Source organism: Palaemon carinicauda, chromosome 39, assembly GCF_036898095.1.
Source record: "Palaemon carinicauda isolate YSFRI2023 chromosome 39, ASM3689809v2, whole genome shotgun sequence".
Classification (NCBI taxonomy): Eukaryota; Metazoa; Arthropoda; class Malacostraca; order Decapoda; family Palaemonidae; genus Palaemon; species Palaemon carinicauda.
The window spans coordinates 20589500-20601538 of record NC_090763.1 but is presented as its reverse complement, the minus strand read 5'-3'; the positions used below and the strand labels follow the sequence as shown (position 1 = coordinate 20601538).

Sequence of the window (12039 nt, the reverse complement as noted above, 5' to 3'; positions counted from 1 at the left end):
CTTTTACACCCAAACTTACATCTCTGGAGCAAAAAACAAAACTACAAAAATAATGTCTCTGAAAACCAAAACCTGATGAGCTCAGCCATCACCTTTATGCAACCTCCTCAGAATATCAGACAAAATCAATTTTAGTATCACTCCTATATTGCACATCATCTATTCTGAACTCAACATATATATTATACATTGCTATTTTTCTAGGCTTGCTATTCTCCCCTGGTGTTTTTAGGTCTTGAGACAATTTTTTTCCCCATTTACAATATACTTATGAAACTCTCCCATTGCTCATGTTGCTTGTCTATTGAAGCCTGGTTTCCTTTCATTTAAATAGGTTTAAACCTCTCGAACAGTACTGAGATAATCTGGCAATTAATGGCAATAACATTGGCTTGGGTATACTGCAGCCTCTTTGCCTTTCCAGTCTTTTTGTTGCCTTCATTTGGAAAATATTGATGCCTACCCCTTGCGGTTGGGTGGAGTTTGTGACTTATGTTACTAGTGATAAGAAAGATCCTCAACTAGATTTCTCAGTAATTCCTGAGAGTTACTCAAGGAAGTATCATATGAAGAGGGGGTGTTCAGATGGTAGCTTATCATGGGGCAAAAAAGGAAATTAACATTTAGTTCTTGGGAAAATCAATACTAGGATATTTGTTTATAATGAGGAGGACAACAGTGCCTCTAGCTATTAACAAGCTTTTGGGGGTTTCTTAGTACATTCGAATCTTGCAGTAATGAAGTAATAAAGGGAAAGGGCTGTCTGCTATATTGAAAATGTTTCCTGAACCATAAAATCAAGCAAATCATACCAAATTGTATACAGAACATCAAAACAAGCAATTAAGATTGACATGCTTTCGTTTTTCACCCTTGGATGACATAACTAAGGAATGAAAACTAAGATAACCCTTGCCCTTCTATTATTTAATAGAAGACTAAGCTGGAAGTCTGGATCCCGATATCCATCCGCTCGCTGAAGTAGGTGCTCATGATCAACCACTTTATACTTATGTTAATGACATGAATATCACATGGTTCCTGTTAAATACCATATTTAGATCCAGCTTTTTAAGATTCAGAGAAAGTTGAATGGCTGAATCATGTTTCTTATGAAGAGAGATCAGTGTAACATAAGCTCAGCCACTAACACACCTCGAATTTCCCTTAGCGGCATTAACATAGGTGTTAGTACCTTTACTGCTGAAATGAGTCCCTTTCCTGATGCAAATGCAAAGGTTAACATTATAAATAAACAAAAGGGAAAGTCTGCTTTCACCTTTCTAGAGTTTTTACTAAGCCTGGGTGATACAAATGAGGATGTGGAGGAGTCAAGACTGATGAGTTATCTAATCATTAAGAAAACTTATTTCTGGAAGGTATCCAAATGAGTTATTGGAGGTAAAGTTTGATATTAATTATTCAAGTTCCCTCTTGATGATCTTCTGAGATAACCTATACTCCACAACCTCATCTTTATATAGTGTCAATATATTATTATTTCAAGTCTAAAGAAAAGTTTTTCATTGTGTTACTGTGTAGTTTTAAAAAATTTCTCCATCAAAACCAATCTGTGATCTATAAAACAATTAACCGACTAAACTTATTATCAAATGTCTTAACTACTTTATTTGTTATTGGTGAAAGGCTGCTGATGTTAGCAATGGGAACACTAATAACATGGAAGTTCCAATATGCCAAGAGGGCAAGACATAAATCAAAGTTTACAAGGAAAATGGATACCAACTGACAATCAGTCACGTAGTCGGAGCCATTATGAAAGAATAGGAGGGGTATCCCAATTCTATCGAGAATGGAAAAGCCTGCAAAGAAGTCTATTGCACCCCTCTATTCTTTAATCCTCCTTTATCGTAGGAACTGATACCTTTACTAAGTTATCTTACCAATTTACAAAGGTCCATACAGTATTTTGAAAGTAGAGATTACAAGACTCAAAGGGAAAAATGTGATAAAAAAATGGCTTGGATCCAACTCTATAGTAGTTGTTACAACAAACTTTTACTAGTCCTTAAAGCACAGGAAGGTAGGAAACTAGTTTCAGAAGTTTCAATTTTAAACAGCTTTACAGTTCTTGCCAAATTTTCGAAGGAAACATCTTTGACAGTCCTGAGGGTAGTAGGGAAAAAGACAGATTTGTACCCTCACATTTCTATTCATCAAATTCTAGGAATATCCTTCAGTTTGTGATCAGTTCAAAGGTTAACCATTTCACGTGCCTGGGATTTTGTCTCAGGACAAATCCCCCTAATCTTCACCAAGATGAAGACTTGCATCTCACAAATGGATGTGATTTCTGGAAATCAGGGTTCTTTTGTACCTAGACAACTGGCTACAATATTTCTGAATGCCTCGTTGGAAGGAATTTTCTTTCAGGTTCAACTAACGTGGCTACTCAAGTTGCTGGAAAGGTTGAGAATCCTAGTCAATTTATAAAGGACTCTTTTGATTCTAACTTTAAAGATTGGGAATGGCAATAACCACAATTTTCCCATATATCCATTAGAATTGGATCTGGAATATCCAATCTGCATGCATGGTATTTTTATTCCTGTAATGCAAAACAAATTCAACCAAGTTAGTGAAATTATCCTCATCAGTTATCCTAGGGAGTGTTCTTAGAAGAGAGGGTTCCAGACATCTCTCTTCACAAAGGCTTCACTTGAAAGAACTCTTAGATTATGTCCATCTATCAGGGTAGTGCTCGAGGACAATCAACACTTCATATCTATTGCCTTGAAATTTTAGCTGTATTCAAGGTCAGGCTCAGGAGTCACTAATGCAAGGCTGAGTTTTCAGGCAACACAACAGAACTGGCTTATATTCGGAAAGGGGTACCAAGGTCAGAATTCCCATCTCAGATAGTGGATATTAAACTGGACAAATTTGAGGGGAATAACCCTTATACCTCGGATCATTTCAGGATGAACGTCTTAAGAGGTTTGGTTGAAAAGGAAATAGATTCTTTTACACAAGTATATTCCAAATTAACGAACTCTGCATCCATTATATGTTCACAAATTTGGAATTGGTAAGGAAGACCAAACATAGATAGGATATGTTTGTGACATCACTCAACAACAGAGCAGCGTTTTGCTCATCTTGTTCCAGTTCCTTTAGTAAAGAATGTGTAATCCCTGTTACAGGACTGGTCAGATCAGGATGCTGCCCTTTTCAGCAAAATCAACGTTACGCATCAGGTTTTTATTTAAACATGGCACATGAAAATCAATATAAAAATAAATAACGTATTGTACTACAAAAAGATAAAACATCAATTACAACTTACTTTACCTCACAGGTACCTTACCTTAGCTCTTAAACAGCAGATATAGAGAATGGTCATAAATTTGAGCCTTTGAAAACTTTTATTCTAAATATTTTTCTTCTAATCTAACTATCTATTACATTTTTTCCAGGGCAATTCATATAAACTATAATACACCCTTATCTAAGAATATAAAACTCTCCATAAAGAAATCATACCAACCTCAAACTTTAATTTAATTACTGTAAATGAATGCCACAATAAATTACCTAACTAACAATAGTGCATTTATGGCTGATTTCCTAAAAAAATAATTATTCTTTGTGCACTGCAACACTCTTAATGAACCCAGCTAAATATGTATACAAAACTTTATTAATCTTTTCCATTAAACCATGTAAACCTCAAATTAGAACCAAATATTTACATGAGAAAACTTACATCTCAATCCAAAACAACAAAATCACTCCACAGTACACCGTGAAAAAAATATCAGGCACAATGGAAAGTATTTCCATACTGCATGATTTCAAAAATATTTTGAAAACTAAAGCAATACTGCCACAGACCTATTTCTGATTTTCTGAATATTAAAGAACAGTGATCAATTTTAAACCCTTGTCAATGCAGTATTTGTATAAACCATGCTGATTTCTTTAAGGACATCTACTTTGAATATACAACATAGTTTTTTCAATGTACCAAATTAAGAATGAAAAAAAATTGCTGTTCATAAGAGTCCCAGCCTTCCAATAATAAAAAGAAAGCGTCCTAGAAGACAATCAAAATGAACAAAATATTTAAATAAAACTTTAATGAGCTGTAACGAAGAGCTATTTGGGGGTATTATATTCTTGGTAAAAACTAGAAAGTTCTTTGAATATTAATAATATCAAACTACTGTACATACAATATAAAATAGCTTGTGACACTTCAACTTGTGAGTAAATCGGAATAAACTTCATCTTACAATGAAATTAATTAAGTAAGGCATGGGACAATATTCTCTGGTGAAATAAACTAGCACAGGTAGCAAAGAGTAAAATAAGTTGAAAACAGAATAAACATAGTATTCTGATAATGAAAGCCTTTATAAAGGGTTTAATGTACAGTGGGTGAAAAGTATCATTTCAGTAAAAATATGTCGTTCCATTTTACATATAGAGAATTATTACTATACTTTGGTACATACGAAGATATTTCAATACTTTTTCATGAGATTATTAAAAATTCTTTGTTAATATACAGTACTAGTCTACAACCAACTATAATTCTGTACTCATAGAACAGCAAAACACTAAAAAATAAAAATAAATCCAAGCAAAAAAGACATAAAAACACAAGCAAACAAAATACACCCACCTGACCATGCTGATGGCTGTGATGATGATGATGATGATGAGAAGGATGAGAGTGGGTATCAGAACGGCTTGTAATGGCTAACTTCAGCGGACCATCCTGTTGATACATATGCACACTTCCAAAGCTAGCGTCACACACAAACATCAAATGATGACCATCCACTTGTTATTCAACTTATATTTTAAGATCTCTCTGAGATTGCTAATTGAATATGTCTGAGACCAAAATAACAATAATGAACTGTGGTTTTCAAGTCCTAAAGCAGATAACTAGTGAACAGTCCATAAAATAAAAACCAAAGGCACACTGCAAATCTAACTAAGTCAAGACATCTCTCAATAAATGCATTCAGATTTGTTTAGTTAAAAAATCAGATTAATTCATAGGGACAGACTTGAATATTTAAAATAATATACTTTAAAAAAATTTATAGATAATGAGTGATTATATAATTTGAAAACAATGTCAAGACCTTTTCTTATAGGCAACAGTGGCAGCACAATAAAGTAAAATCCTTTCTATTCTAAATGAATGTGAGAAAGAGAATACTTCTAACATCTTTGATATAAATCATGTTTAAATTCCATGGCCTCTTTATAATATAAACAATACAACACTGAATTTTTATTTTCTTTTTAAAGTAGTTCCCTTAACATTTGAATTGAAGACTGCAGAACACTTTTATTCTCAATTTCAAGCTGTAACAAAAACATTATTATGAAAAAAGTAAAGGCACTTTACTGTCCTCTTAATTATTAAATAATAAGACTACAAATATATTGCAGGGTACAAAATTGTAAACAAATTGTTTCTCATCTTTAGTGTAAAAAGCACTGCCATTTCCTTCATAATCAACTTATAAACTGTATACATATCAGTTCCCATCATGGTTCCCTATGAATACACTTAATTAGAAAACGAAATCTTACTTCCAATGATTTTATAATCAAGCAAAACATACATCACAAGCAAGTACAACCCACAAAACACAAATAAGGAGAAAACTGTTACAAAGGCCTGTTTTCATAAGCAGGGTACCTGTGAAACAGGAGGTGCAGAAGTAGCTGGAGGAGGAGAATTTAATCCATCATCTCTCCTGTCTGGTGGAGAAACGTCAGGGAGTATGGCTTCACCATTGCCACCACTACCACCAGCGACAGAGTGAGGAGGAGATACAGGACTTGGAGATACGCTGCCACTGTGTGTTAAGTCAGCTGAATAATGGGAACAAAATGCCATTAATAGAGACCTTTCATTCACTTCTGCTATTTCAAAAGAAAAAATGAAACCTAGCAATTTCATAAAAAAACTTAATCCCTGATCTTGAATTACGTTAATCATAGATTATCATTTCTAAAATGATCACAATCAAATGTATTCCTAACTTTTTTAGTTGTTAATTGATTCAAAAACTCAAAATCAAAATGCAATAAATGAGTACATGCAAAAAAATATAAAAAAAAAAAGATATATTATACATACACTTATAAGCATCCCCATATTATCGTTGATAAAACAATAATACATTTTTATTGCTTCTCTTAAAAAAATATACTAAATATTTTTTAAAAAAATATAAATAATGTGAAAAATGTAACATATTCTTCCTACTATTTCTTAACAAAAAGAGAGTCAAAGATTACTAAAAATTAAGTGAATTAACATGAGGCATAAGTGACTGTAGTTGACCAAATCACAGCACAGTGCAGGCCTACACTTCCTAAAATCAATATTAGATTATGTAAATACATGAAAGTAAAATGTAAGCAATTTTCACAGAATGACGAAAGATATGTGAACCTGTCATTATAAGGATATTACGAAATACAAAAAATTCAAATTTGGAACACTTCGGTCTGAGGAATTTCAGATAAGGAATTCTTAACCATTGTTATCTAAATAAATTTTGGTATTTTCAAGCATAAATGTACATTTGCATAACCTTTAAAATTATTCTTAACAATGATAACAATAATTATAATCAGACTAATTATCATTACTATTTTTTTACTATCATTACTGCTATTATGATCAAAGTAAGTAATGGAAATTCGCTTGGTAATCAAAATGGTTTTATAACCTAATAGTTTTACTGCACACACATACACAAAAAGAGAGAGAGAGAGAGAGAGGAAAAAAATATATGGTTACTATACCTGTAGACCTTATAATAGCAACAGGCCGAGCCATTGGAGGTGGTGGAGGGGGAGGTAGCATGGAGCCAGTAGTGTAATAACCACCTTGGAGCTTTGTGGGACTTCTGCTGATGCCGGGAGGAGACCCTTGCTGTAGATGATAATACTGTGAACAATTAATATTTAAACTCCACTATGAAGTAAATGTGACCAAACTATTGATCAAATATTCATTATATTAAGTTCAGGCAACAAAAATGCAAAGACAGTTGGGTTTCGTGTATTTTAGTCTAATTTTTAAAATTTCAGTGAATGAAAGAATAAGTAGATACATGACCACTACTCAAAACTACATAGATGGCAAAGGAATAAATAAGTCTTAGATTCATGGAGCAGATAATAAAAATGGAATTGGTATATCTTAAATAAGCAAGGATTTTTCAGGTATTTATATCTGCATAAAAAAAATCTCATTTCAAATCTCTTTACACAGGACAATTTGGTTTATAATACAGGGAAATAGCATAATAATATTATATGTACTTTCAATGATGATGGCAAAAATTACAACTAATATTTTACAAGGGACAATAATCTACAGGTAATAAAAATACAAACTATGATAGACTACAACTGTCCTGATTGGGGGATTTAAATGAAAACCATTATAGCAATTGTTTACCTTACAAACACATCATTTACATCTATATTAGCCCTAATTTGTAGTTTTCTCTGAATCCTAGGCACTGGCAACTCTTCAAATTCTTATACTTAGCAGATATTAGTTTTAAATAATTTCCTCTTCCATTATTTTTTTCCTCTTTTCAGTAAATGTCTCTTTCAATCAAGGCACCTTGGAAATATTTTTTTTCTAACATTTTAAAAACATGAATGACAAAATATTTGCCATTTTTACTTTTTCTTTATTGCACATATTTGTTTTGTCAGCGAGTGATTTTTCTAGATAGTCTTACTTTATCACTTAAGAGTTGACTTGGCTTTGATATGAGGCACAGATCTTTCAAGCTACTTTGCAGACATGCCTGTTAAGGACTACATTCTTACATAAGAGGAATTAAGGGCCCTTCAGATGATAGAATCATCCTGAAGTGATCTTTTCCTCCAATCAGGAGACTTATATCAGAACTAGAACAGGGTCAACTGAAGCTTCAGAAAGTCTGACCTTTTTACAGACTTCCACTGGAAACTCAACATGGTATTCATTTCCTTACTCTTTCCAAGCATGGGGTCAATAGAGAAGGGTGAACAGTATACAGAAATACAATTTCACACTATCATATTTTCTTCCCATACTGTACTCCCATAGCTCTGTATTAGTGTTATGTCAGATCTCACGACATCAAAAGGGAACAGCTCACACTTGATCCCCATTCTGCCTTCCAAGTTCTTCCATACCATATCACACTTCATCCAGATTCTACCTTCCAGGTCCTTCCATACCATAACACTGATGGCATACTTCCAATTCCAAATTGTAAATCTTTGTCTCTTTGTTAACTCCACTCTCTCTTTTGCAAATAACATCCTAAAAGTCATGAACTGTAAAGAATGAGCAAACACTTCATTTCATGAGTAAGGTTCTCTACTAAGCCCCAGTCCTAGTATTTAAATGTCTTAAAATCACAGGGTTATTACTCTACAGTTATGGCTTCCAGTTTTTTATTACCTGAAAGCCACAATCTGCAATTGGCTAATTCGAGGATTTCTTCAACATATAAATCCTCATTCCTAAATTATTGTTTTAATGAAAATGGTAGATTTTTATGTCTAACAAATGAGCATTAAAAGAAATAAACTTTTTTAAAATACAAATCATTCACTGACAATTATGTTCCGGCCTCCCAACAATGTTTATTTCTTGTATCTATAACCTTAATGCAGAAAAAGTGCAGAAACTGTAAACATCAACATTTATTGGCAATAAAAAGTGCAGAAACTGTAAACATAATAATTGATTGGCAATACCCATTGACCAACAGACTATCTTTTTAGATTAGGGAATGAAGTGTCTAGGATTCATGAAAATTTACAAATTTGGCTTATTTTAAATAATGGTTCTGTTACTTTGTACTAAAAAACCTTATTTTGTGTAATTTGATGAGATACTAAACGGAAGTTAAGCTAAGATGCTTAAACTCTACAAAAATAATACGACTTTACCTGGGCATGCTGCGTATTTTGTGCTTCCTGACAAACAAGGGTAACAAAATCTGAAAACGTATCATGACCATTTTCGTGATATTTAGTAGGTGATGGAGGAGCTGTTTCATGGTAATAGCTCGGTGTTGCCATGACAGTATTACTTAGCGACATAGGCGGCAGAACTGCTAGAAAATAAGAATCATTAACTATACAGAGTTTCTAAGATAAGAACCTGACGCATAATAGCCACTTGTACTCTTTAATATTGTATAGCTAAAAACAGTACAACAACATTTGAAATTATTTTCAAATACCCAAGAACAGGAAGATTTTGCAAACCTATGAGGTATAATTTGCAGCAGGTAATATTCGCAAGTATATTAAACAATACTCACCTTCTCTTGGATGAGGTGAAATAATAGTACGTGTGTGTTGATCATGACTAGATAAAGACTCTAAAGATGGTGCTCTAACTACAGGTTGTAGAGTACCCGATGTAGCTATCGTTACTTTGCCGCCACTATGTACGAGATGAGGAGAATGAACAGATGGAGGGCCTGCTGAGGAACAACATTTGGTATCTTAAAATCAATGGTAAATAAAAAAACTTAATTATTATTCTCAAAACGCTAAAACACTTGCTAGACATTCCACTTTTTTCTAAATCTTAAAACAGATACATTACTTCTACTAAAATGCAATATGAGTAGTTAAAAACTACAACTATTTTCATAGAACAAATTCTAATAAATTTTTAATCGCTATCTATAATAATCAATGTTGTTCCCATTACATGTTTCTTTTCATGGATGGAGAAATATATGAATAAATCTCTAACAAAATTGCACAATATTTCAGTGAACAACCTTATTAAAAAAAATGAGATATCTGTGAAGTAAGATTCATGGGTTTCATTGAGATTTGAATACTTTTCAATACCAAAGACTGATTATAGCTTTTATTTGTAAGTAACATTAGTATAGCATTAACAAAACATAAATGTCTGACATGTACTTTTTTTGCTATATTTCAATGGATGATAAGACTCATAGAAAATTACTTCATAAGATGAATTTAATCATTAACATTAAAGTTATTTCTGAGAAAAGAAATACATTACTTGAATCATTCCCAAAATTTAACAGTCTTATTTAAACTAAAATCAACCAGTGATGCGTTTTGATGAGTAATTACTAAGACATTTAAAAATCTAACTTAAATGAGACTTGGATATTACTGTACTTATAAATGTTCAAAAAGATATGGTGAACATAATTTCATCTCTTGTAACATACGGAGCATACAACAATCAATAACACAATCACAAATTTTAAAAGTAATTTGTATTTTTCCTAACTATACAAATCTGAGTCCTTTAATAGCACTACGTTTTCAGCTTGACTATAACTTAGATGTTGAAATTTATAATGAGGTGTCAGTAGTTACTGACAGGAAGTGAAGAAGTCCCGCCCCTAAAACAGTACAATGAGTAGCCACTCAGACCTTCAATTAGGGATTCTGAGGTAGTTGAAGTGGGAAGCAAAACTTACAGGACTCAGGTTTGTATAAGAAAAATATAAATTACTATTAAAATTTTTGATTTATTCCTTCATGGATATAAACCCTCATCGTTAATAGGATCATGTATCCGATTGTTTCCATGAAACCAGAATAGAAAAGAATTTCAGGATTTCTCATTCCTTCTGTACTAAAGGAAGAGTTGTAGTGTCTCTCATCAAGAACAGGAAATTATTCATTCTTGCCCCACTAGTCACCTTTGTAGGGAGGAATGGAAGGACCGAGTTCATGGAAGATTCAAAGTCTTTGCCATGAACTGCTGAACCAAGGGGAAGGATATCTTCTTTTATCCTTCAGAATGGCTAGTGACCCAGGAATATATATGTCATTTTCCAACTCGCTTCGCCAGGATAACCCAAGTGCGAGCAGGTCAAATTAGGAGCCGTAAGGGCTCGTGGAAAAGCTCCATGCAGCTTTAGCCCTTAAGATAAAGACTGTGACCCAGCTTCTCAAGCGTCTAGTCGATTCTCTTGAAGAGTTGGGGTCTGAATCCAAGTTGAACACTTGGATCAGAGACTGAGTGGTATCATTACTGTGAAAATTGAGGAGCTTGACGGATGAAGGAATAGAGATAAACAGCTAATATGGGTACTACTAGATAAGTGGCTAGGGAGCAATCAGGGTCCTTTCGAATATCAATGAATTCCATCCACTATTGAGGAATCAAAGAGACAGAGAAAAAGGGGCAGAAAGGTGTAGGCATTTAAGACTCCCTGAGAAGTTGGAAGGCGTCTTTGAACTTTGCCGACAAAGTGTGACTTGGAGAATCTTGAGAGTTTTTTATCATGCTGCATGGTGAACAGGTCAAGTGATGGTAAGAAATTAAGCCTTTCTGCCCTGCAATGATGTTGGGATAGCCAGAAACCCTACAACGGGACTCTCAATTAAGCGTATTTCTCAAATATTGCTCTTGGCTGAAAGAACACTGCGCAGCTGCATCACGTTTTCTACTCTTAAGAGTGCACCTGATGGAGAGGTTTGTAAATTTGGGCATGGATGGAAGCATTATTGGCCAATACTGCTACTGAGTGCTTTATCAAACCATTTGCAAAACTTGCAAAGTAAAAGCATTGGGCAACACTTTCTCTCCCTAGGGGAGAAAAAATGGTAAGAGTCACGTATATGTAACTCTGACTGATCAGTCTTAAAGTACTAAAACTTAAAAACAGAGGGAAAAGAAGGGTGTAACCATTTTTTCTTCTGACTGGTAGTATGCTATAAGTCAAATGAATGCGTGCATCCGCTGATGGTGCAGCAGAAGTGAAGGAATAACTTGAAGCTCTCCTTATATTAACAGTGTACAACGTTTCACTCCTCGGTTACTATGACATCGTAGACACTAGGACACAATAGAGTAGGAATCTACAGGAAAAAAAAGTTCTTATTGGCAGGCTACACAGAAAGTGTCAGTCAGCTAGTCAGTGGGAAAATGGCAATACCTTTCATCTTCCTAAAATTTCAAGAAAAAAGTAAAACAGCCAGTTGACAGTGCCAGGATACATCTGTACTATCCAG

General features: G+C 33.7%; 1 protein-coding gene across 1 annotated transcript in view; it reads right to left on the bottom strand.

The window, feature by feature from the left end:
* The window catches only part of LOC137631270 (mucin-6-like), a 111040-nt gene that overhangs the window by 63281 nt on the left and 35720 nt on the right, over positions 1–12039 (bottom strand). Inside the window, exons 6-10 of the mRNA XM_068363051.1 lie at positions 9342–9503; positions 8965–9131; positions 6805–6934; positions 5687–5862; positions 4649–4744 (exon numbers count right to left, since the gene is read on the bottom strand). Coding sequence (XP_068219152.1) covers positions 4649–4744; positions 5687–5862; positions 6805–6934; positions 8965–9131; positions 9342–9503 — 731 coding nt within the window. The remainder of the gene's footprint in view (positions 1–4648; positions 4745–5686; positions 5863–6804; positions 6935–8964; positions 9132–9341; positions 9504–12039) is intronic.